At 44.3% G+C, this 23,853-nt stretch overlaps 1 protein-coding gene across 1 annotated transcript in view; it reads left to right on the top strand.

Moving 5' to 3' along the window:
• Positions 1-23,853, top strand: part of EXOC4 (exocyst complex component 4) — a 457,215-nt gene that overhangs the window by 125,198 nt on the left and 308,164 nt on the right. The window contains exon 9 of the mRNA XM_086610028.1: positions 2,331-2,419. Within this exon, the coding sequence (XP_086466154.1) occupies positions 2,331-2,419 (89 nt within the window). The remainder of the gene's footprint in view (positions 1-2,330; positions 2,420-23,853) is intronic.

Raw genomic sequence — 23,853 nt, 5'->3', positions numbered from 1 at the left:
CATGGCACAGGGGATTGGAACTAGATGATCTTTGAGGTCCCTTCCAACTCTAACCATTCTATGATTCTATGATCCAGCCTGGCCTTGAACACTTCCAGGGATGGGGCATCTACAGCTTCTCTGAGCAACCTGTTCCAGTGCCTCATCACCCTCATTGTAAAAAATTTCTTCCTTATATCCAATCGAAATCTCCCCTCTTTCAGTTTAAAGCCATCGCCCCATGTCCTGTCACTCCACACCCTTGTCCGAAGCCCCTCTCCAACTTTCTTGTAGGCCCCCTTTAGGTGCTGGAAGGTCTCCCTGGGGCCTTCTCTTCTCCAGGCTGAACAGCCCCAACTCTCTCAGCCTGTCTCCATAGCAGAGGTGCTCCAGCCCTCGGATCATCTTCATGGCCCTCCTCTGGACCTGCTCCAGCAGCTCCATGTCCTTCTTGTGTTGGGGACTCCAGAGCTGAATGTAGCACTGCAGGGGGTTCTGAGGAGAGCAGAGAAGAGGGGCAGAATCACCTCCCTTGGCCTTTTTCAATGTTGGCTTAAAAAAAGAAAACTTGAGATGATGAGAGGTGATTTAGGAATTCAGGTAGCTCAGAAACCTGGCTTTCTTCTCTTCCAAAAAAGTAGCCATGTGCACGTTCAGGTCACTGTCTTCCTGAAGATCAGATTTGCAAGATGGAAATGGGCGTTGGTGGGAGGGGAATGAATTGTACAAGCAGATGTTGAACACCCAATACATTAGTCTCAGGCTTGGCTATAATTATGTGTAATTTTAGGTAAAACAAAAATATTTTGAAAGCTTTACTGTGGGAGGATCAGCACAGGGAAAGGAGTTACAGGAGTAGAGGAACTGAGTGGAAATAGGAATGTGGGAGAAGAGCAGATCAAGGAAATGGCAGAGGAGGGAAAATAGAGGAGTGTAACTGGACAGCTGTGGGAAAGAAGTGAGATCCTGCAGCAAAAGCCAGTGCAGGGCTCTGAGGAATAATCCGAGTCGCTGTCTCAAGGAGGAGACTGAGGTTTATTGCTGTGGTTTGCCTTGACCTTGAGCTTCTGGTTTTGATGCCTGGAGAAGACCTGTGGGCCGTGGCGATAATGTTACGCTTAATGTCTCCCTAGAGGCAAATGGGAGCTCTTGGTAAAAACAGAGCCAAGAATTTCCTGTTGGTTTATTTAAAGTCTGAAGTGTTTGGTGCATTTGGATAGATTGTTGTTAGTTTAGCTGCAATAATACTAACACTTGCCGTCCAAATTAAAGCAGAAAAGCCTGATTAATAGTAACAACCTTAACAGTGTTGCACAAGAAAGGTTGCAAAAGCTTTCCCCTGTTCTCTGACGTGGTGCTGGTGTTTCCAGTGTCCCTCTGGGCAGCACTGGGGCTGATTCAGTCTCCCTCGGCGGAAGGGTTGGCGAGAGGGAGAAGGGTGTTGTAGCAAATCATCAACGTCTTGAGATCTTCACCTTGAGGAGACTCATGTTCATGAAAGATCTCTTCCCTCTGAGTCTTGTGTCCGCTCTGACTGGTTGAAGATGCTTTGTCCCCACCACCTGCTCCATTCTCCTTCATCCTCAGCACCAGTGGCAGAGCTGCCCAGTGCCCAGGGCACTTGTGTGCTGGTTTTTGGGGGGTACCACCTGCCTGGGCAGCAGCTCTTGGCCGTGCACGGTGTCTCCAGTGCTGAGCTCAGGCAGGTCACAAACGAGGCCCTTGGCCACAGGACACTTGTGATCACAGGGGCACCCAGCTCAGGGCACAGAGAGTCCAGAGCCATCCTGAGACCCTGCGGTGCCAGGTCAGTGCCCCTTTTACTATCAATGGCAAAAATCATATTTAGGTGGGGCTACAGTAGTCGGAAAATATTTGTCTCTGCCTCTCAAATTGGTCCTTGTGGAGTACTGGAGCCAGACGATAAATACTTAATAATTTATTCCTCCCTAGTTTCCAGGGGAATGTTAGTTTTTAATTTTTATGTATATGTCAGTTAGCAATGTAGCTGGTGCTAGCCGATGACTTTGCTTTGGATTTCACCAGTTTTTGGGGTCGTTCCCAATTAAATGCCTGGATGCTCCCAGCTGATGGAGCGGAGGAGCATCTCCATGCTCTGCGGGCAGGTCTGTGTCACGGGCGGTCGTTGGCAGAGTTGTGTTGATCAGAGGTGGCAGAATGTGGTGCATCAGTGATGGAGTTTTACAGGAAAAATGTGCTTTTGTCCACCTTGATAATTTTGCTCCAACATGCAGGGAGGTCCTTTTTGTTCAGAGCTGTCTGGTGCTTACAAGAAGGACGTTTCTATGGATGGCTGACTGACTGGATTTATTTTTTTTTTTTAATTACAGGTTTGAATCCTCCTCCCATGCCATTAGCATGAGTGCCTATTTGCGCGAGCAGAGAAGGGAGCTGTACAGCAGAAGTGGAGAACTTCAAGGTGAGGAAATAGATAACGTGCTAGTTTGGATAATTCTCTTTTGCAGGAGCTTGAGTATCCCGTCCATGCCATGTCAGGGTAGTAATACCTCTATACTGTGCCACACAGGCTGTCTAAATCTCTGCAGCTTTTAAGCTCTGTTTATTTATTCTCACTCCATTGTGAAGCAGCAGGGTTTCTTCTCTCTATCCCTCCACATTTTCACCTAGAAGTCCAGGTCTTAAAAGATACTCATAAACCAATGAGTGACACGCAAGCAATCTCACCCTGAGCATTGCTTTTGGATACTTGGAGCTGATGTCCGCTTCCTTATCTGCAGTTTATTTCTGTGCATCATATGTGATACTCACCCTGGATTGCTTTGGGAGCTAAACTCAGTCATCCCATAGTTGAAGTTGCAAGTTGTATGGACTAAAGCGACCAATTCTTTGTCTTTTGTACAATTTTTGAAGATGAAGAGTTGCAGAGTGTTTGAGAATGGTGGATTTGAAGAGTTGGACTACTCTTGCTGGTTTATATTGCTTTTGGCAAGGGCTGTTACATACGCAGGGAAGATTTTATTTCATGTTTTTTTCCTGAATGGTCTAATTCACAAAAGTGTTGGTTTTGGGATCAAAACCAAAGGAAGGTCTTAAGGCTGTCATGATAGTGTCTAGCAGGACTGAATTCTTTTGCATCATCTATTCTAGTTTCTTACTGGGCTAATCACAACAAGAAAATAATGTATACTCTCCAAATGTTACAGTAATGGACAGGATAGAATTTCTCCTTGAAATCTTACTCATGATAATTTTCAGTTGGCTTTTAATTGAGGATGTTTTATAGTTTGCAAGAGAATTTTTGGAAGACTTTGTGTTCCCTTCCTTGTTTTTTAACTTAGTTAAAGCGACAAGCTAGACCCACAACAGTGTGAAAGGAAGCCATGAGGGACATAACAGTGTGCTTGTGGACAGCTTGCTTCACTTTCGTGACTCTGCAAAGAAAATCTTCGTATCGACGATTAAAGATATAATGAGTCACTCTGTGGTGAATATTCAGATACTTCTGGATGGACTGTGAAGGAAGAATCTGAAATAATTACGTACTGAGGTTGACAGTTGCCCACACTATGATCTGGCAGCATATAGGAATGAAAAAAAAGTGGAGATACCTGTCTCTTAAATCATGGTATCGTCGTTTATGCACACTTGGAAGGTGTTTAGCTTACAACTCTTCACCTTTTGAGGCTCAGGTTCTCACCTTCAGAATCTGTCACGTACTCTTGTGCCCGAGGTCACCTGAAAGAAGTTACCCAGTTCAGTGGGATGTTGTGAAGTGTAAGCTATTACACTGCGCCATCGTTTTCTTACACGAGTGGGCAGTAGGATTTCAGTAGTTACTGAAACTGCATGGGACAAACGTGGGTTCAAAGCCAAGAATTTTGAAGCTGTTGAGAACACTAAGTATGGGGCAGTGATGGGGAGCCTGCAACACTTGCCTCAAAAATTTCAGGTCTCTGGGATGAGTCCTGTTCCCTTCTGTCTTTCCCAGTTGCCTCCACAGCCTGACCTGACCAGTTGTCCTTGTTGCTTTAAAAACACAGTAGAGAACAGTATTGACTCACTCCGCATCTGTGTCCTCTTCTAGATACCTCGTGACTGAGATCTGGGTGTTTTTGTGGTTACCCTTGCTGTTAAGACTGAACTGAGGATTTGTTTTTAAACAGCTCCTTCCCTGGGTTCAGATGTGATAGGCACAACCAGATTTCCTGAAAAAGTGACTCCTCGTTGATGTGAGACAGATCTTGACGCACATCTTGTCTCGAGCAGGAGATCGTGGGTGTTTTCAAGAGAGGAGGATGCAGAAGAAGGCTCTGCCGGCTTCCAGCTGCCCAGCCGGCGCGGGGTTGGCATGAACAAAGCCCACGAGGTGACAAAGAAGTAAAGGACAAAATACAGGAATTAGTGTGGATAGGAACAAGATTATATGGCCTTTTCTGGATGAATGGGAAGAGCTTGAACGTGATGCAATAAGCGATAAAAAGTCAATGTAGGGAGTCAGTAGGGACAATAGATGAGATGACTTTGCTCAGAAATCTTTGCAGTGTAACCATCAAGAAAAGTTTCCCTTTGAACTTTATGTTAAAAATGTACTATCCTCTCTTTCTATTATAAGCTGCTGTTCCCTTTTAGGTAGCTCATTAATCTTCCTGAATCCCAGACCACAGCAAGATCTGCATTTTGATTTTTTTTTTTTTTTTTTTTTTACCCTTTTTAAAGAGAAATACGATTTAATTGTTCAATCAGGTAACTTGAAGGCAGGCATGTGATGCTCTCTCTTCTGTGAATGCCACACAGTTTCTCTTCCTGACAGCCTTATCCACAGGGATGATTTTTTCAGTGGCAGCAGGAGGAGGGTGGCTTTTTAGGAAGTCTTTTTCCTGAAAGGATCTTCAAAGAAACATACACATTCCAAAAAAAAAAAAAAAAAAAAAAAAGAACTTAGAAAACTTTGGCTCACGCCAACTTTTTGAAATAAGGATTTAATTTAAATAGCCTTAAAATGTGTGTAGATCAGAGTGATGCTTTGTCATTAACCTCTTTCATTTGGACTGAGATAGTGCAGTGCATGAGACACGTTATCCCTCAGCGGGAGAAAGGGACCTGCTGTAAGCGATTTAGAGATGGAGGGATTAATTCTTGTGTCTTATTCCAGTGAAATCGGAGGAGGAAGACATAGGCCATGTATTTTTTCCTTGAAGTTGGACACACAAGTTGTTTGACAATTGTCATTAAAGAGAAAGGGGGGTGGGAAAAGCAAGTACATAACTGAAAGATCTCCGTCTAGTCTGACACAGATGTGGTGCCCCAGGTTGTTGTCGGAAGTACAGTGTCAGAGGTGGTTTCTTCTGTACAAAACAAGAAATGATCACCATTAAGCTTCTCATTTCTTTTTTTTTTTTTTTCCTAAGAGCCCGTCTTGGCCATGTGCTGGCTGGGGAATTTACATTTTCCTTGTTGGAGCCCTCCTGCCACTTGTCAAATATGATTGTCGTGGTTTTAGGCTGATCCAGCAACTAAAACTCACACAGTCTCTCCTTCTCCAGTAAAGTAGAGAGGAGAGAAAAAAAAAAAACGAAGGGACTGAGGGTTGAGACAAGAACAGAGGGAGCACCCACCAACCATGGTCCCGGGCAAAACAGGCAGAGCTTTTCTCAAAGCAAAACAGTTTATTAATGATTACTTAGAAGGACAAAGGGAAACAAAAACTGATTACTTGAGAGGACAGAAAGAAACAAAACCAGATCTTAAAACCGACACCTTCCCCCCCCCCTTTCCTTTTCCTCCCGGCTCTACCTCCTCCCCCCAGCAGCACAGGGGCAGGGACTGGGGGAGTGCAGGTCAGTTCATTCTGTGCTGTTACTGCTGCTTCTTTCTCAAAGGAGAAGGAGTCCTTACACCCTTTTCCCCTGCTCCAATGGATCCCCTACCCACGAGGAAAAATCCACAAACTTCTCCAGCGTGAGTCCAGCCCACTGGAAACAATCCTTCCCCACAGATTGCTCCGGTGTGGGCTCTACCACAGTCTCGGGTACTTAGGGAGCTGTAGCCACTCGCTCCGGCGTGGGTCGTCACGCAGACTCCAGATGCCTCTCTGCCTTGTCGTGCGTCCCAACACGACCATCCTCAGGCTCAGGCATCTTCTCCCCACGGGCTGCGAGTGGGTCTCTGCTCCACCGAGGCCGTCCTGGTTGCAGGGGGGCCGCCTGCTATCTCACCATCAGCCGCAGGGGAAACTCGGCTCCGGCACACCTCCTCCCGCTCCATCCTCACTGACCTGCTGTCGATGCGGCTGTTTCTCTCAGATCTCAGTCCTCTCCAGGTGAACTCAGCCCAGTGGGCACCCCGGGAGTGGGGTGCCCCCGAGTTCCCCAGCTGGCTCCGCCGCCGCCATTCTCCGTGGGCGGCGCCGGCCCGACGCAGGCAGCTGCCCGGCCGGGAGCCAGGGAGCGGGGGCAGTGCCCTCCTCCCTTCTCTGCTCGATCCTGGGCGAAGCACCTTTTCCGGTCCCTTTGTCCTGACTTAAATAGGGCAATTCGCAGAGGCGCCCTATTGGCTCAACCCTGAGGGGGATGGCAGTCTGATCTGGTGGCCAGAACTAAGCCTAACCCGGTTCCAAAACCGGGGAGGTCGCAGGGAGCAAAACCCCTCTCCTGCCACCAGAACCACCCCCCCCTCCACATCAAACCATGACAATGATGTTCTTTTTATAGACTGTGCTAAATAGTGAAGAATATTTAAAAAACAAGTAAGTTTATTCTATAAGCAGCTGAATGACTGAAGCCTTATTCGTCTTAGGTGTGTCTCCTTTTCTCCTGTAACGTCTTTCCTTCATAGCCACACTTCTCACCATGACTCTAAACTTGCTTCACCCCCCTTCGCTTCTCTCTTCCCGGCACCCACCAGCACCTGCCCGTGTCCCCGCACCACTCACCAAGCACAAGGCAGCAGGTACCATGGCTCGGCCAAGTGAAGTACGTACCGAGCAAGAGCCCCGTGCCGTAGAAGCAAACGTGCTGGTAGGTCTGACAGCATGGAGAGCTATCACCTCCTCACTGCAGCTTTTCCTTCCATGGAGGCACACGTTTATCCTGCTGTCATCTGCACGGCTGTCTTGTTTTCACGAAACCTCCAAGAATTTACTGCTCTTAAGATCTGTGCCTCTGCCACGTTTGGCAGAAACGGGCTCACCAGCTCGATTGTTGTGAGGATGGGACAGCCAGCTGGATGGGCAGAAGGTCAGATAACTCTTCTTTTCATCAGGAACTGGGCTAAAACGTTGCTGTATTTCACCACAGGGGTGGTTGCGTGTCGTCGACTGGTCCAATGAATCCCATACGTGCACCTTATTTCATTCCACTGCTGCCTTCAGTTACCAGTGATTTCTTAGGAATAAAAGAAAAATGTGGTTTCTTGTCGTTGAGGGAGGTCAAGGACTGTAGGAAGGTGTCACTGGGGCTTCTCAGTAAGGCAGGAGACAGCCTACAGGGGCCTTGAGGGTGGTGTTTTTTTTTATTAAATGGAATGTAACTGGTATCTGCGAGACATGGTTTGAAGCAAAAATTAATAGAAAGACCACTGCTATTTTGGATAGTGTCTATGCATGTCTGGATTTCTGATTGCAGATTCTGGTAATGTTTTTTAAAAGCATTAACCCAAGTTTTAATTTCGTTGTACTGAGCATGCTACGTGCATGGTAGGTGCATTGTATATACCTGAAAGGATGAGTTTTTGCGTGATCTAGCAGCCTTCACCAGCACGGTTGCCTTGCACAAGTGTCTTGAAGCCTGTCTTCCAGGGGTTTACGTGTCTACATTTTGTGGCTGGTGCTGGGGCAAAGGGGCAGTGGCAGGAACTGATTCTGGAGATGTGAGTCAATTAAAAGAAAATGTAAAAAAAAATAAAGTGCAAGCCAACAGCAGAAGTGAAGGGAGCCATAACTGAAACCAGAAAGCTCAGTGGACAATAATCTTTATTTCAGAAGGTGCCTGACTTGAGCTAGTGATCATCCTTGCTCATGGATAGCCTCGTGTGCCTGGGATTCAGAAGACCTGGGATAGGAGAGATCCGAGGGCACGAGATGTCTCGCCAGCAGCCATGGACTGTGCTGCTCGCTGTTGGCTGATAATTTCTAGCACGGTATGGCCTTGTCAAAGGTGGTGCTGGTTATAGGCTCCTTCTGGATCCATCAGATGTTGTTTCCGAGTCCCGTGGCCGTAGGGAATTCGTGGAGCTGCATATTTCGCTCATGGTAACTGCAGCCTCGGTTCAGTTTATCAGCCAAAGTGGGAAAAGACGTTTTTATACGCTGTGAAAATCTGAAGAGCCTCGAGGGTGCTGATCAGCATGGAATATAGCATCCGGCTGCTCCGTTATCTGTGCGCGTGCAGGCCCTGGTGGTGCACATCAAGGTCAGCTTCGCTGGTGTTGGACGTCTGGGCCGTTCTTAAGAATGAAACGTTAAGTGCTCCCGTGGATGGTAATGGACTCCACAGCTGCTCAGCACCTCTTCGAATTTGGGCTTGTTATTTCTTTCCCTCGGGAAGCTCAGTGCACTTCGGCGTTAATTAAACTTCTCGGTGTCTTCGCGGAGTAGGATTTTGTTTGGCTTGTAGCTCCGTGAACTGTGGTACGTGATGAATGGTCCTGGGAAGGACGATGGGAGCAGAATTAGAGCCAGAATCTCAGAGTCACCTTTTGTTAGATGGCACTGGTTTGAGTCCGAATACATTATGATATTAATGTTTATTCATAGAAATGGTGGCTTGGACACACTTGACACCGCCGTGCGTTGAACGAGGTGACTCTGCAGCCCTGTCCATGCTGCCCCGCGTGGCACTGGGTGCTTTGGAGGGTGCTGCCATGCAGTGCCCCTTGAGAAATCCCTGCCTACAAGCGCTTTTGTGCTGTATGAGAGGACTGAAAATATTCTTGTGTTGTCATTGTGCCTTTAGGTTGTTTTATTTTTCATTTGGTTTTGGGGTGGGATTGGGTGTTTTTTTGAGAAATTGTGTCCTTTCTGATCCTGCTACTTGGGCATCTTGCAGATGAGTGTGTGCTCTTATCATCACCGGGAGGTAGGGCAGTGGTTATTCTTCAAGGAAGGCAGAAAAAAGCTGAGTGACTTCACAGAAAAAGTCTTTAGGGTGAAGTCTTAAAGTCTTTAGAAAGTCTTAAAGGGTGAAATTCGTACCCCCAACAATGTTACCCCAGCTACTGGGCACATGTTGTGTGCTGAACTGAAACAGCAAAACTTTGGTATTTTTTTATGGAGTTATTTAAGCAGTTTGTCCAGAACGTCACTGTGATGCACTACCCTTCTTTCTACTTTTTAAAAAATTTGGACAAGTTCCCCTTGCTTCAGTTTCCTTAAACTGCTTAATTTTTAGTTTGTCAGAGGTGACTTTAAATACCCAGAACTGTTGCGTAGTTGCTTCTCTCTTGGTGGGAGTAGTAAAGTATCATATAAACTTAATTTTTAAACTCTAAAATGAAAATCCAATGTAAGAGTCTCTTGTGGATTCGAAATATGCAACACTTGCATATCTCAAAGTTGCCCTGTAGTTTAGCTACGTCTATAATGCATAAGTTTTCTTTTTTGCCAGCTACTGTGTGCAGCGTTACCATTCTTACCTGAATGTCTCTTAATACTGGCCATGTGTTCATCTCCTGGATTGGGATCTTCCTGGAAGTTTGGATCTTGGCTGAATGGCTCAGGTGTAACTGTTGGTGCTCAGAATTACCCGATTTCTGCAAGTGTCAGTGATCCAGCACGATCCCAGTGAATCAGCAAGAGGGTTACAGAACTGAAGGTGTATCATGTCTACCTCTGGCAAAGGGTGGCACATCTGGCTGTGAAACAAAGATCTGCTGTAATGAGACCATAGATACTGGATTATTATTATTATTTTTTAACCTTATTTCTTACGAGTAGAACCTCAGAGGAATTTGTTCTGTTGGCCAGGTGGTAAATAGAAAGCACCAAACATCCCTACAATCCAAATTTAAGATTAGGGAGTGGATCAGGGTTACTTGCCAATATGTTCTTCATCTATTCTCGGTCCAAGCCTGAAAATTTCTTACCATACGGTTTTAAATAATTAAGGAAATCAAAGAGAAACTCTTCTAATTAAGATTTTGATGCCAAGAAATCGCAGTGGAGGCACATGGTATCTGATATGACAAGGGCACAATGTAAGGCCGGGTCCAGGGAAGATGCAGTTATTTGTAGGTGCCGTGTTCCATTTGGATTCACCGACGGGCTGCCGGAGGGAGCCAGCTGTGTTCGCCGGTGACAAAAACGAATCTTGACGTTTTGGATAATGAAAATTTGGTTCAGCACCTTTTAGAGACGTGTATGATAATATGTTGTCAGTCAGAAGCAATGAGGAGGGGGGGAAAGCAATATAGTTCTTGTCTGGTTAAAGGAGACGTCGTGACAAGCGGACAGTCCCGATTAAAAATATGGAAAAAGGTGAGGAATGAGCAGCTGAAGAATCAGCACGTTGGTTGTGTTAAGGAGGGGGAAAGGATTTGATGTTACGAACCTCCCGTCACGCAGCTGCTTTCGTCTCCCCACGATGCTCAGGATCACCATTTGCTTTGAGCCTGGGGAGGGGAGAGAAGGGCTTTTTTTTTGTGGTTCGACAGCATTCGTGCAATCATCTGGTTCAGACCTTGTAAGCCCACTTATTATTTCCTCTGCGTGTGTTTTTTCGGCTTGAGCGGATTAGCTGCACTGTCTCTTCAAAGGCTATCCAATCAAGGAGGGGTTATTAAAACCGCGGCGCTTTATGGCTGAGAATTAATTAGAGCAGCATTTTCATGCAAAACATCCAATTTTTTGATTAGCAATGGAGCAGGGCCGCAATTAACACTCTAGGAAGCTTAAATTTCCAGCGTTTTGATTCTCAGGAAATGAGATTATCAAACTGGGGTCAGGCACTTGACAGCAAAAGGGGGATTATGTGTAAGAAAATAATTTGTTTCTTGATTTTGCCTCTGAGATTGTTACCGAAACTACGGCGAATTCAGAGGGAGGCAAAAAGAGGAGGGAGATACCTAAAAATGGAAGCAGGAGAGCCCCTTTATAGAATCATAGAATCACAGAACGGTTTGGGTTGGAAGGGACCTCAAAGATCATCCAGTTCCAACCCCCCTGCCATGGGCAGGGACACCCTCCACTACACCAGGTTGCTCAAAGCCTCATCCAAGCTGGCCTTGAACACTTCCAGGGATGGGGCAGCCACAGCTTCTCTGGGCAACCTGTGCCAGTGCCTCACCACCCTCTGAGTGAAAAATTTCTTCCTTATATCCAATCTAAATCTCCCCTCCTCCTGCTTTTTAAAATGACCATTCTTTTTTTTTTTCTTTAATATATTACTACTGGTTTTTGAGTGAAGTTTATATTACTACTAAAGTCTTTGAGTTAGCTGCCGTCTTGTTCCTAGGTCTTACCTGGCAGTGCCCACAGCTATTGCAACCTTTTCTGCAGCAGTCACATCATTAAAGACCTCACTCATAGCTTGGACCTTCAGTTTATCTTCACAGGTTGGACGTTATGCAAGTCTAGCAGCGCTCCTCAGTTGTGCTTTGGTCCCTGAGGTGGCTTTGGCAATGCAATCCAAACTTCAACCATGACAATCTTTGTTATTCAGCTTTAGGTCTCTCAAGGCCTCTAAGTAAGTCCTCAGTTTTGACTTGAAGCTCCTCTTGCTGTAGTCTTTGGCCCCATACACTGTTCTTCTCACTTCAGAGCCCAAGGACCTCTAGAAATCTACACAGATTGTCAAATACCTCATGGTCCCTTTTTTAACATGGGAAAAAAAAAAACCACCAAAATAATAGATTGGTTTGGGTTGGAAGGGACCTTCAAGACAGTGTCAAATGCTTTGGACAAGTCCAGGTAGATGATGTCACTTGCTCTTCCCTTATCCACCAACGCTGTAACCCCGTTGTAGAAGGCCACCAAATTAGTCAGGCAGGATTTTCCCTTAGTGAAGCCATGCTGGCTGTCACCAATCACCTCCTTATTTTCCATGTGCCTTAGCATAGTCACCAGGAGGATCTGCTCCATGATCTTGCTGGGCACAGAGGTGAGACTGACTGGCCTGTAGTTCCCTGGGTCTTCCTTTTTTCCCTTTTTAAAAATGGGAACTTCTCCAGACTGGATACCAGGCTATCAAGGTGTTGTATCAGTGGAGGAGCTTCTCAAATAAAGACTGAAAATCAGAGATGAGTCAGTTAGGAATTCCTTTATCAGCTTGGATTATCCATCTTTACCGCTCTCCTAGAGCTAAGCTTTGCTCTCCTTTTGATCTGAGGAAGCACAGTGAAAAAAGCCCTTATTTTATAAAATGCCCCCACAGGTGGATGCTTCGGTCTCATCAATGTCCCTGGGAAGCTGCACCAACCAGGTCTACTTTGTGTTTGGTCGTTACAGTTCAGGACAGAGACTCTCAGGTTTTCTGGGACTCTCTGTGTCACAATCCCTTGTTTGGAAAGCAATCGTTGATTTTTCAAGGAATTTATTTCCAGTTTCTTTTCAGCTTTTGAGTTTTGGATTACTGAAGAGTTTGGAGGGCTTTGTGGTGAATTTGCAATGATGTTGTGGAATTATCTCGTATTACGCAGATGGAAACGGAACAGGTAGGAAACGTTTATGCCTGTGAACTATAATATCCTGGTTTGTATCAAATCCTGGAGGGTTTTTTTTCAGGAGGAGTAGACTTTTGGAGGTACTGAGCCAACTTGGCTTAATTCAGTGGCTTGTGCAAGTCCTGATATCCATTAAAATCAGCCTACATGTTTTCGTATGTTTAATTTCTAACTGGGTGTAACTTACCCCAAGTGAAAATTAAGCGATCTGAGTGGGGAGGTGAGTAAAAGGAAGCATCTCTGTGATGTGGCTCACCTGGATTAGTGGGTATCTGCTCTCCTTTTTCCCTTGTGCCATCCAGTGCACAGCTTTCTGGGCCGGTCCGTGCCAGGCAGCGGAACAGATGTGTCCCAGGCTGGAACAGATAAATCACACTTTGCTTTTCCGAAGGACAGTGGAAACATTTCATCAGTGCAGCAATGAAATAACTGTGGTACAGTCGAACAGGTACTCTTCTTACTGTGATCTGAAATAATATACTCTTCCTTTTTCTCTGTATGAGAGCTTCACACTCTCCTGGAATTTGTGCTTTTGTGTAAAGTTCAGTAGTAAACCGTTTATTTAAAACTGTTCTGTCTTGCTGTTTAGGATCAGGATTCTCTCAGTTTGGTACGAGCAGGTCCAGCTTCTGACAATCTACTGTACTTTGAGGAACAGTCATTGCTGCGCTGGTGGAAGCGGGCTGCAACAAGCTGAAAGGATGAAAAAGGGTCCATAAGATTGTTAAGTGGATGGTACTGACGTTGCCTCTCCTAAAATTTTAATTATTGGAAGGCAAAGCCCTATTTTTCGAGCTCTGATTTCCCTTAGGATGTTATTTACTGCAGAGCCATGTCCTTGACTTGTTTAAGGAATGATTTTAAGTTAGTCCAGTGGTGAGTTTTTGTTTGCTACCCAGACATTCCATTCCAGTGTGCCTTTGGCACCCCAGGTTTAGTTTCCTACACTTATCTTCTGTTATTGTTGATGATAATAGTTTACAGGCAGTTGAGTCAGGGTTTGGCAATTGCCAAGTGCTAAAAAACACCATAGAGTGAGGCTGTAAAATGAAGAATAAAAATATCCAGTGGGAATGCGGATTAGCTGAATACAATTGGCTGGGTCAGAATTTGGCCCGGCGAAGGTTCGCCAGTTAATCCTGTTCTTTTGGGATCTTTAGTCACCAGGTTAACCAGAACTGCAATACATATCCTTCGAGAGATGTACTTCTTGAAAGAGATTTATACAATAGATAATGCTTTCTAGAACGCTTGCTTTACTTTGAAATTGCTGTGATGGCATTGCATAGAGAGATGTATTTTTTATTTTAAAATCTGACCTGTTAAATAACACCTAAGATGCTCTTAGGAGCTTATGTTTTACGTTGAAATCTTGCTGATGGTTGGATTTTTCAGCAAGTTCTTAATTTTCATATTGAAGTTTGTCCAGATCCATTTTCTTAATGCGAGTCAAATTCTTGTTTCCTCGTCTGTAACTTCTTTGTTTTCACCGACTTAATTAGCAAGACCATAAATATATTGCTGAAACATTGCTTTTATTTCTGCTGCTTGATAGAGAAGCAAATCCTAATTAAAAAAAAAAAAAGTCCAGCAGAATTTGGCATGGAGACTGAACTGCCTTCTTGCCTCTTCTGCACATTTTATACCTTTCAAGCTGAGACATCTCCTGAAAGCAGTTAGATATCAGAGGGTATGGCAAATTACAACACATGCCTTAAGGGTGAGTGGGGAGGCAGCAGCTGCTGCTCTTGCCTTGCCTTGTGCCTGTTCAGTGGGTAAAGAAGTGTTTAATCTCTGGCCCTGTCATTCTAATGCCTCTAATCTGTATTTGAAGTCCCTTAAAAATGCGAATTCCTCGTTTTTCAAGTAGCACAAGAAATGCACCAGGGACAGCGGTATTAGCATTTGGATTTTCTTCTTTGGCTTTGACGGATGGATATATACATTTTTTTTTTTTTTTTTTTTACACTGAAGAGTTTTTTATCTTGATAATGTTGAAATGAAACTTTACAGTGACAGAGTAGTGGGCAGCTTTAGAAAGCCCTGCTTTCAAGTAGGGTTAAAACCATTTAGGTGAGCATGAATTAACATTTCCCTTGTCTTGTAAAGGTCACCCTTTAATTGAGATTCACCACATTGAGTCCAAAGCCTGGGTTTGAGAAGACCTCTCTTTGCAAAAAAAGGCACAAATTGGCAGCATAATCTCATCAGAGGTTTAGGTTATATGGTAATAAATCATTCAATTCAAAGCGAACGAAACTGCCACGGAGCATAAAACACGCCAGATGCTTGAAAGACTTTAGTGGCTTAGAGTTTGAATAACAGTTGGAGGATCTGTAGATGTCTTGAGTTTTTCCTAATAAGGAAGAACTGTTGGGAAGAAAGTAATTCTTACCTAATTCAAGGATTAAAATATTACACCTTTGGTTTTATGCTATTCATTTTGTCCAGCATAGGAATTGAAGGTGCGGCGTCGCTGTCTCGTGTATCTGTGTATGATATTTCAGAAGTTATTGCCAAAAGAAACCAGCAGCAGCTTTTGTACATCCGTTACACCGTGCCTTTTCTCTGGAGATGAATGTGTGTGGAGAAGGTGATTCCTTTCTGTAGAATAAAGATAAAACTTTAATTTGTAAAGTGATGTGATTTAGAGTTCTGATGATACAAAGGCTAACGGATTCTGAAGGGCTCTTTGGGCTAAATGCATAAGTTGTTGTCGAAGGGTTTTCTTAACATATCATGTACAACATTAGAATATTTTATTGTCAGAAGATAGAAATACAGATATTTTTCAGGTGAGCAGAGTATCATGGAAGAAAGTTTTGCATCCAGTAATAATGTGAGTAGATGGATAGGGAAAAAGGTATTTTTATGGAGACTGGGCATGGAGAAAAGGCAATGCCCATGAGAAGCACCAGAGCTTTGAAGCCTCCTGTCAGCTGGCTTTGAAATCTCTGATCTCCTGGCTTTTTGTGGTTCTTTTTGGAGCTTGAATGGGATTGTCCGTTCAGGTGTGCGTGGCTGCCTGCATGTATCGCAGCGAATGGTTTGGGATAGCAGGTTACAGATATTACAGTCCAGAGACCTGGCACCTATAACTTATGTGGAAATGTCGCTGTTCTGCTCTTGATTGACTCAAAATCTGGCCTCCTGTACCCTCCCCGTTTCAGTTCTTGTTGTTTGGGCTTTTTCTTTTCATAGCAGCTAGACAGGAGGGTAGCTACACTGCGTGTTCAAAGCGGTGTTTGCAGTTCCTGATGTGCATGTGCACGCTGGGATCCGAGTTTAAATTCATTCTCTGTAGATAGATTTCCCAAATTTTCTTGCTTCCATTGCCAATCTTTTGAGCCATGCAGTCACTGCAAAGGCGGAGAAGTCGTTGAAACCAGATTTTTCTCTGTTTTCTGCATAGAAAACTTCTGCAGCTGCTTGAAGGAGGTTGTTCCAAGTTTGCTGGAGAAAACCAAATTGATTCTCTTTCCTCTAAATATTGGGTACAGCAAATTGTCGCTGAAGATCTCATTAATGTTTTCATATTTCATTGTAATTACTTAATAGTATAATAGCAAAGACTTGATGCTCTGTAGCTGGATTCTTTTACATAATATCAAAAATATTCTAAGTGATTGGGGGCTTAGAGATGCATCTGTGCTCCTCTTTGGGAATTTTAATTGCGCTGATCATGTGGTTGCGTTTGACTTAATTGTCATCAGCAGTAGTTGGATGAGATCCCTTGCAGAAGCACTGTATTCACCCTACCTCAATGGCATCTAGAAATGTGTGAACAAACGTAACAAATGGCACTTTCTTTGTCTGCTTAATGAATATGTGAGTGATTTCAAATGGCCTCTTCCCTAGACTCTAACGATGTGTTTCTTTTGTAATGAGAGATGTGTTGATATAATGCGGAAAAGCTGTAATTCCAGTAATAATTGGTTTATAGTGCACTCAGTGCTTTTCCCTCAGCAAGGTAAGGTGCCAATTTGGCATGACCCCAGGTTAAGTGAGGAAGAGTCACGTGCCCGGCGTGCGGTTACACGATACCATGATGCTCGGGGTCAGTTGCCAGCCATGGGAAATAAGCACTGGTGCCTTTTTAGATACTGTAGAAATGTGAGAATTTAACCTATAGTTGGCTAAAACTTATTTGCACCGTAAGCAGGCAAAATCTAAGGTTGTTAAGAGTTCAGGAGGCTTGATGTTAATTTTTGTGGTGTGCATACCCCGAAGGGCGTTACTACATTTTAAAGATAATTACTATGCAAAAAGCAATCAAAACCCGCTTCATCTGTAAATGTCCTTATTTTTCATGTGTGTTCAGTATTTCACCCCAAGAGGACCAGGCATCTTCTCAGTGACCTTGCAGAATCCTAAAATAGGCACATATTTGAGGAAAACTAGAATTTGTGAAATCCATGCTGTTAAAATAAGGCAAAGCTCAATGGGGAATTTTACAGCTGGAAAAATGAGTGTGCAAGACGGAGTTAGGAAAGACAGTGCTCGGTTGTGTAATCTGACTGTCCCAGCCCAGAAACACGCTGTGCCCTTGGGGTGTCCCCTCGTTGGGGACGTGGTCCTATTAACAGGGTAAAACTGGACATAGCGTCGGCAGAAAGTGCTGCTTCTTGTCCCTGCCCATGGCAGGGGGTTGGAACTAGATGATCTTGAAGGTCCCTTCCAACCCAAACCATTCTGTGATTCTGAAACATCTTCCAGAAGGCTTTAGGTGTGCTGAGATTGTGCTTGTAACGGAGCGTGTCTTGAGAAACCTAATCAGGAGTTGCTGCATTGAATATGAAATTGTGCCTGGAGCTTGGTTTTCATATCCGTGTTCTTAATATTAAAGTACCTAAAGCAAGATTTCTGGAGGATCAGAGTTTATATGGAAAAGAGAAATTTCTTAATTGTGATATTTATTATTATTGAAGAGAGAGACAAAGAAGGATACACAGGCTGAGAGAGTTGGGGCTGTTCAGCCTGGAGAAGAGAAGGCTCCGGGGTGATCTTATTGCAGCCTTCCAGTACTTAGGCCTACAGGAAAGCTGGAGAGGGGCTTTTTCCAAGGGCATGTAGTGACAGGACAAGGGGCAATGGATTTAAACTGAAAGAGGGGAGATTTAGATTGGATCTAAGGAAGAAATTCTTCACTCAGAGGGTGGTGAGGCACTGGCACAGGTTGCCCAGAGAAGTTGTAGATGCCCCATCCCTGGAAGTGTTCAAGGCCAGGTTGGATGAGGCTTTGAGCAACCTGGTGTAGTGGAGGGTGTCCCTGCCCATGGCAGGGGGGTTGGAACTGGATGATCTTTGAGGTCCCTTCCAACCCAAACCATTCTATGATTCTATGATTCTATATAAAAAATCTTCCAACACCTAAATAAGGTGGAACATAAAACTACTGCACATCGTATATGAAGCAACCTCCTGTCGCCAGACTAACAGGCTGCATCATTCCGTGCGTTATTTCTTTCTTTCTTTATTATCTTATGAGTTAATTTGCAAGTGAGGCATTGTGATACAGAAAGCCAAACTGAAATAATTCACCAACAATGACTTGTTGTATTATTCCCCTCTCTGACTTGAATCAACCGTTAGGTATTTCTAAACGCAGCCTTCACCTCGGAACCTGGATGCCCATGTATTTCTGGCAACCTTTTGCTTTCTAATTATTTCCCTGGAAGGGAAGCGCTTAGGGCTATATTAGTGGTAATAGCTGACACGTGTGTCTATAAAGACAAGGTGATGTATGGAAAGATACGTTTCCGTGTAAATACCTGAGGATTCTGGAGGTGTTAACACACGTCTGTTATCCCTACTTGATGAGTTCGGTGCTGTGTTGGGTATTTCACATCTCTGGGGCGAGGGGAAACCTCCACAAAAGGCCTTTCCTTACTTCGTCACCTTACTTGATAACTGGAGGAAGTCAAATATTTATTTCGAGGCGCGATAAAGAGGTGCGTGGTGCCTGAAGACCCAGTTGCGTTACTCTTCCAAACAGATGTCAGGCTGTAATGTTTAGTTTCAACAGACCAGTTTGGCATTATTCCATTAACCACACCAGATTGAGCACTTATCTCTACTGTTAGATGAAGACTGTAATTATATCTACTGGTAGATTCTCTTAGAGTCTGTTTGGAATGTAGAATAGTGTATTCAAGAGAAAAGCCAAGGTTGCTTTTTCCTGAAAATATTTATGGCTTTTTCTCCCTCTTGTTGTTTTAGGAACTCATTTCATTGATAAAAGTTTATATAATTGCTTTAGGGCTTATCTTGGTTTGTGCTATCATTAAACGCTCGATATTCTTTCTTATTAATAATCACCAGTTACTTCATCCTTTTCTGGAGCCTACGTTTTTCATCCCAAAATAATGACCGGTTCATACATCGGCGTGTCTGAGCTATTCAGCTTCAGACCAAAGGGCTTTGTGTTTGCGCTGACACGTGGCGTTTGGGGCAGCAGTAACCAGAGGCACTGGGCTACGTGTAAATGGTGCTGTGCCACCTGTGCACCTTAGTTTCATTCAGTATCCTGCAGGTTAGAATCATTTGTGTAGCTAAGGGCTTTATTTTTAAAATCATTTTTGTAACTAGAGGATCCAATTTAGGAATTTAACAAAAAGTCGCCCGCTGTAGCTTGGCCTTTACCTTTGTATGACAAAAGGTGCTTATCCTATTTCAGGTGCTGCAACTGTGAAGGAAAAAGTGGAGAATAACTTTATTTTCTCCTGTCATGTGGGGATAGAGATCTGAAATACAGAGATACATCTGCCTGAGGCAGGAAAAAAATACAGCATCTCTTGTCTGGGAGCTGGAAGAGCAGATGCCCTATTCTCAGTCAAAAGATGCTACAAAAAGTAGATGGAGGATTGCCACATCTCTGAATTGTGTCCTCTGCCACTGCTTTTACTCCTTTGGAAGACCGGAATCCTTGCACAGAAAACTCAATATTATGTTAAAAAATGATTTTAGCTAGTCTGAACATCTAAGACGTGTTACAGAGTAGTTAATATCTGCTAATATATATAGTTGTGGTATAGCTGGTGATTGTCTGTTTAAAATTTTATACTCTCTCCTGGATAGAGTTTGGTCTGCATATGCAGCAAGGCATTAAAGTGAAGGACTCTGTAACATATAGAGACAATTCTGCCTGGTCTGCTCAAGGAGATTGCAGCAGGTGGGAAGTGTGGTCGCCTTCAACATCTTTCAAAGATATCATTTCTGATACCTCCTTTTTCACTTTGTCACACAGTTTATACACGTTCTGCTCAGGCAGAAGTGATAAAATAAATGTTAGTTTTAACACTGTGATTTCCTGTTTTAATACTGTGTCTTCCATTCCAGTTACTAGTCTTGGCACTCCTGTAAGAGCTCATCCTTTATGTCCAGTTTAAATTTTAGACCCAACTCTTATCAATACCTGCTGCTTGAGCCTGGTTGCTGCACCAGCTCTTCTAGTACAGAGTTATTTACTTGTTATCATGTAAATCTATTTTTTCTCTTGTGTATTTCCACTATTTCCCTTGAAATACCTCTAAGATATTTGCCATTCTGATGATGTGCTGCCTTTTACACAAATATATCTATTTTGGATCCTTTTTGATATAATAATCATAGAATGGTTTGGGTTGGAAGGGACCTTCAATATCAACTAGTTCCAGCCCCCCTGCCATGGACAGGGACACCCTCCACTACACCAGCTTGCCCAAAGCCTCATCCAACCTGGCCTTGAACACTTCCAGGGATGGGGCAGCCACAACTTCTCTGGGCAACCTGTGCCAGTGCCTCAGCACCCTCTGAGTGAAAAATTTCTTCCTTAGATCCAATCTAAATCTCCCCTCTTTCCGTTTAAAGTCGTTGCCCCTTGTCCTATCACTACACGCCCTTGTCCAAAGTCCCTCTCCAGCTTTTTGGCAGGCCCCTTTAGGTACTGGAAGGCTGCCATAAGATCACCCTGGAGCCTTCTCTTCTCCAGGCTCAACAGCCCCAACTCTCTGTAATGATTACCTGCATTAATGACAACGCTTTATAATTTCCTGGGTAGAGTAGCGCGGAAAGCACTGCTTTTACGTGGTCCTGAAAAGCTTAGAAATGGCAAGAGACCTGCTATTTATTTTATGTTTCACACAGAGTCTGGATTTACTGATGCATTTAAACCGAAAAAAATCACGGCAAGACGTTGCTGTCAGACGGCCACAAGGACTCGGCCGAGTCTCAGGCTTGTGGGGAAGAGAAAACTGCACACGGCCAGTTGGGAAAGCATCATCTTTAGTTATTTCATAGAATCATAGTATCCTAGAATGGTTTGGGTTGGAAGGGACCTCAGACATCATCCAGTTCCAACCCCCCGCCATGGGCAGGGAAATCCTCCACTATACCAGGTTGCCCAAAGCCTCATCCAACCTGGTCTTGAACACTTCCAGGGATGGGGCATCCACAACTTCTCTGGGCAACCTGTTCCAGTACCTCAACACCCTCAATGTAAAGAATTTCTTTCTTATATCTAACTTAAATCTCCCCTCTTTCAGTTTAAATCCATCGCCCCTTGTCCTGTCACTACACACCCTTGTAAAAAGCCCCTCTCCAGCTTTCCTGTAGTCCCTTTAGGCACTGGCAGGCTGCTATAAGATCACGCCGGAGCCTTCTCTTCTCCAGGCGGAACAGCCCCAACTCTCTCAGCCTGTCTCCATAGCAGAGGTGCTCCAGCCCTCGGATCATCTTCGTGGCCTCCTCTGGACCTGCTCCAACACTTCCATGTCCTTCTTGTGTTGGGGACTCCAGAGCTGAACGCAATATTCCAGGGGGGTCTCAGGAGAGCAGAGCAGAGGGGCAGAATCCCTTCCCTCGCCCTGCTGCCCACGCTGCTCTGGATGCAGCCCAGGACACGGGTGGCTTTCTGTGCTGCCAGCGCACGTTGCCGGCTTATGTTGAGCTTCTCATCCACCAGCACTCCCAAGTCCTTTTCCTCAGGGCTGCTCTCAATCCATTCTCTGCCCAGCCTGTACTTGTGCATGGACACATCATCTTCAGTTTTCGTACACATCATCTTCAGTTACGTCGTGCTGTCGTGAGAAGGGCTGCGTGGTGCTGTGCTCGCTCAGCCATCCCGCTGAGATATGCTTAAATATATATAAGGTGTTCAACTCAATCCTGCTCAGCACTTGCTTGCCAACCCAAGTGTCCCATTTCAGGATTTGGAGCGGCTGCTTGGGATGGCCGTGGGTAACATCATACCGAGGCAATTGGTAATTTCAATGGCCTTGGTCTGGCTAGTGAATAACCATCTTTGAGTGCCAGCTAGGTCCTGCCAGAGGACCAGATGAAAGAAGTGTTGAGGAGCCCACATGTAAGATTTGTGTGACATCTTATGTATTTAGCCTAGGTATGATCTTGGTGTGATTCTAGAAATTTTAGGTTACCCTGGTGCTAACATGGTTCTCTGTCTTCTTCTACATAGAGGAGTAGAGTGCAAAAATGGAAAAACCTTAATGACACACTTTGCTTTGTGAAATATTTAGATTAACTGGAGGTACTGTGAGAGCACTGTGAATCCTCTAGAAGAAGACCAAAGAAAAGAGAAATTGGAGATTTTAGTTGAAAATTTCTTTTAGGTTTTTGCATTCCCTGATTGAATGCTGTAATTTCACAATCCCTATCACCTTAAAAGAGATCTTAACATTTAGTTAATCTAATTTATCCAGGGGACACTTGTTTTACTGCCTTTTTGTGACTAGCAAACACTACCAGGCTTGCTTTGTTGGATGGTTTAGTAACACAAAGCTCATCTCCCAGGGCTACACAGAATCAGCTTTAGGTGAAAACCACAATTGATTGTGTTGTTTTGGGTTTTTTTAATGTTGACTGTAAAGTTAATAGATCCAGGAAATCACATATTATCAAGTCACAGAAGGAGCATAAGAGTGAATTTCCCTCCTTACCCACTGGAGTAAATGAAATCCACATTAGAATCACAGAATCATGAATGGTTTGGGTTGGAAGGGACCTTCAAGATCATCTAGTCCAGCCCCCCTGCCATGGGCAGGGACACCTTCCACTACACCAGGTTGCCCAAAGCCCCATCCAACCTGGCCTTGAACACTTCCAGGGATGGGGCAGCCACCATTTCTCTAGGCAACCTGTGCCAGTGCCTCACCACCCTCAGAGTGAAGAATTTCTTCCTTAAATCTAATCAAAATCTCCCCTCTTTCAGTTTAAAGCCGTTACCCCTTGTTCTGTCACTATCTATCCTTGTAAAAAGTCCCTCTCCTCTTTCTTTCAACCTGGTCTTGAACATCCATCCAGCCAATTCCTTATCCACCGACTGGTCCATCCATGTCACAATTTACCCTTAGCGAAGCCATGTTGGCTGTCACCAATTGCCTCCATATTTTCCATGTGCCTTAGCATAGTCGCCAGGAGGATCTGCTCCATGATCTCGCCGGGCACAGAGGTGAGGCTTGCTGGCCTGTAGTTCCCTGGGTCTTCTTTTTTTTTCCCTTTTTAAAGATGGGGGCTATGTTTCTGCTTTTCCAGTTGGTGGGAACTTCACCAGATTGCCACAATTTCTGAAATATGATGGATAATGGCTTAGCAACTTCATCTGCCAGCTCCCTCAGGGCCCGCGGATGCACCTCGTCAGGTCCCATGGACTTGTCCACCTTCAGGTTCCTTAGATGGTCTCGAACCTGATCTTTAGTCCCAGCTGTTTTAATTTTTTTCACTGTTCTGGTAGGTTATGTTGGAAATGTTGTGAGCAAAGAGCTGTTGCTTTTATCTGTTGGACGATGCGCCTGCCAGTTATTTCTCAGATTGTAGGAAATCAGTTGCTTTTTGGGAGTACAGCTGTAGATACCTTTTATTCACAGTATAGAAAATGCTTTTTTTTTTTTTTTCTTTTTTCAGTCCTTTTTCCCTTAGAGGGTGTTGGAGCTTCTGAATTAGTCTAAAACGAGCATAAACCATGTCTCAAGCACCAGGAAGAGTCATTAAAACTAAGTAATGCCACACAATTGAATTAAATGCGGGGAAGGAAGATTGAAACCTCTTTCTCTCCAGTTTAATAGGAAGTTGATGCAAATGGCAGTGGATAAGCAAATTATAATACATTTTGATGAAGAAGTGGCAAGTTGGAGTGATAGGTTGGATTGTCTGTATAGGAAGTTAATGACGCAGTTATGAAGCGGAACGAGAGGATGGATGTGGTGGATGTAATACCAGTGAAATTAAGCAGGTTAATTCCAGGCC

This window comes from Tauraco erythrolophus, chromosome 4 (genome assembly GCF_009769465.1).
Source record: "Tauraco erythrolophus isolate bTauEry1 chromosome 4, bTauEry1.pri, whole genome shotgun sequence".
Taxonomy (NCBI): Eukaryota; Metazoa; Chordata; class Aves; order Musophagiformes; family Musophagidae; genus Tauraco; species Tauraco erythrolophus.
Note: the sequence above shows the minus strand (reverse complement) of the source record. Positions and strands in the feature narration are given on the sequence as shown.